Here is a 2351-nt window from a genome sequence, read left to right as displayed (position 1 = left end):
GAAGGAGAGAGATTGAAAGAAAGCAAGCGAGCGACAGAAAGAGAGAGAGAGAGAGAGAGACAGGAAGCAAGAGAGAAACAGAAGTAAAGAAAGAGAGAGAGAGATTAGAGCGGGCTTGGATTTTTGTCCACTTAACTTTTGTTTTTGTTTTTTAATGTAAGCTGTGTGTGTGTATGTGTGTGCGTGTGTGTGTGTGTGTGTGAGAGAGAGAGAGAAAGAAAGAAAGAAAGACAGAGTGACATGAAATTGAGTGTAAGTGAGAGTAAGGGTGAGCCAGGATATAGAGAGTGAGTGAAGGAACCAGCGAGAAGGTGAATGAGTGAGGAGTAGAGGTGAGTGAGTTGTTAGGGTGCCAGTGAGTGAGTGATTGAGTGAGTGAATGAGAGAGTGAATGAATGAGACTGTGAGTGAGTGAATGAATGAGTGAGTGAGTGAGTGAGCGAACGAGTGATTGCTTCCTTCAGTTGTATTGGTTTGTGTGTCGGAGGAAGAGTTTCGAAGGAAGATTAACATATATAAATATACAATATATATACACACACACACACACACGCACATACACACTTACACACATACACACTTACACACATATATACACACACTTATACATACACATCCGCTTACGCACAAAAAATAAATAAATATATAAAATACACATGCACAGAAGCTAACACAAACGTATACACACACACTCAGTCACGCCCTCGCGAATACACACACGCAAACACACACACACACAACACACACACACACACACACACACACACACACGCATAAATACGCGCGCGCACGGGCGGAATATGAATGCACGCACGCATACATGAAAAAAAAAATTGATAAAAACTACTTGCATAGAGAAACACACACACACACACACACACACCACACACACACACACACATTTAAACACACACGCATACACTTACACACAGACACATACATACATACATACATACATACATACGCAGCACCAGGCATGGACGATTCGCCTTCAGCGCTACAACGCCATCGCCATCGCTGCCTCTGCCTCTGCCTCCGCCACCGCCGCCGCCGTTCCCCTCAGTACAACTGCTACCACCACCACCACCACCACCACCAATAATAATAATAATAATAATAATAAAAACAATAGTAAAATAAACGTTTAACTATCACAGCAGTCACAACCAGGATTACTGTTAACACTGTTTGATACCGGCGATGTTTTCATCATCATCATCAGCATCATCAGCATCAATAGTATCAGCAGCAGCAGCAGCAGCCGCAGCAGCAGCAACAGCATTATTATTATCGTCGCTATCGTCGTCGTGGTCGTGGTCGTCGTCACTGTCGTGGTCGCCGTCGTCGTCTTCACAGTCGCCGTCGTCATCGTCGTCGTCGTCGTCGTCATCGACATTATTATCGTTATAGCTTTGGTCGTTTACTTACTTACTTCGTCGGCTCTTTCGCCTTCAGTCGACATCGTCGCCAAAAGACGGCGATGCACAAACAATCAAAACAACACAACAACAACAACAAGAGGAGGAAATACAAATACACTAGCAAAAACAACAACAGCAACAATAACAACACAAACAACATTCACAACAACAACAACATTCACAACAACAACAACAACAACAACATGAGAAAAACCACAAGCAGTCGGTACAGCAACAGACTGCACGCCAGCATGCGATCTGTGTGGTTGATTTCGCTGGAGGTGTTGTTTATCGTCGGCACCCTAGTTCCAAACCTTTCTGAAGGTTTGGTCCAAGCCCAGGACATTTACCTACCAAAATCTGCAGGACGTCAACCGGCAGCACGGCCATCGCCACCACCACCAGCAGCAGCAGCATCATCGTCAGCTGGTAGAAGACGTGGTGGTGTTGATGTTCACGTTGGTGATGCTGATGATGTTGATGCTGATGATGATGATCGTGGAGGAAATGTACATACCTACAAGGATAACCGTAATATAGTTGCTTTTTTCCAAGGTAATGTATATACAAATATATAAATATAGATATATATAGTACACGGACTTTTTTGTTTTGTTCTGTTTTGGTAGTTTTTATGTTTATATATATATATATGAATATTTCTTTGCCTTTCATGTATTTCAAAACTAACTTTATGCATTCACACACACACAAAGTGTATATATATAAAATACATAGTATTTGTATTTTTTTTTGAGTGTGTGTTTATATATAAATATAGATGCAATATAATATATATGTATTATATATATATTTATAATATATATATATATATATACATGCTATATATAATATATATATATGTATATACATATGTAATACATGTGTATATATATATATATATATTTATATGTATACATGTACTATTAT

At 40.0% G+C, this 2351-nt stretch overlaps 1 protein-coding gene and 1 long non-coding RNA gene across 2 annotated transcripts in view; both read left to right on the top strand.

The window, feature by feature from the left end:
- The first annotated feature begins 299 nt into the window (after positions 1 to 299).
- Positions 300 to 589, top strand: LOC118765101. Its single transcript, XR_005000950.1, has 2 exons — positions 300 to 371; positions 413 to 589. It is a non-coding gene; the product is annotated as an uncharacterized LOC118765101 (long non-coding RNA).
- A 705-nt stretch (positions 590 to 1294) lies between these two features.
- The window catches only part of LOC115216355 (pikachurin), a 700561-nt gene continuing 699504 nt past the window's right edge, over positions 1295 to 2351 (top strand). The window contains exon 1 of the mRNA XM_029785606.2: positions 1295 to 1976. Within this exon, the coding sequence (XP_029641466.1) occupies positions 1481 to 1976 (496 nt within the window). The 5' untranslated portion in view covers positions 1295 to 1480. The remainder of the gene's footprint in view (positions 1977 to 2351) is intronic.

The sequence above is a fragment of the Octopus sinensis genome, linkage group LG10 (genome assembly GCF_006345805.1).
Source record: "Octopus sinensis linkage group LG10, ASM634580v1, whole genome shotgun sequence".
Lineage (NCBI taxonomy): Eukaryota > Metazoa > Mollusca > Cephalopoda > Octopoda > Octopodidae > Octopus > Octopus sinensis.
Note: the sequence above shows the minus strand (reverse complement) of the source record. Positions and strands in the feature narration are given on the sequence as shown.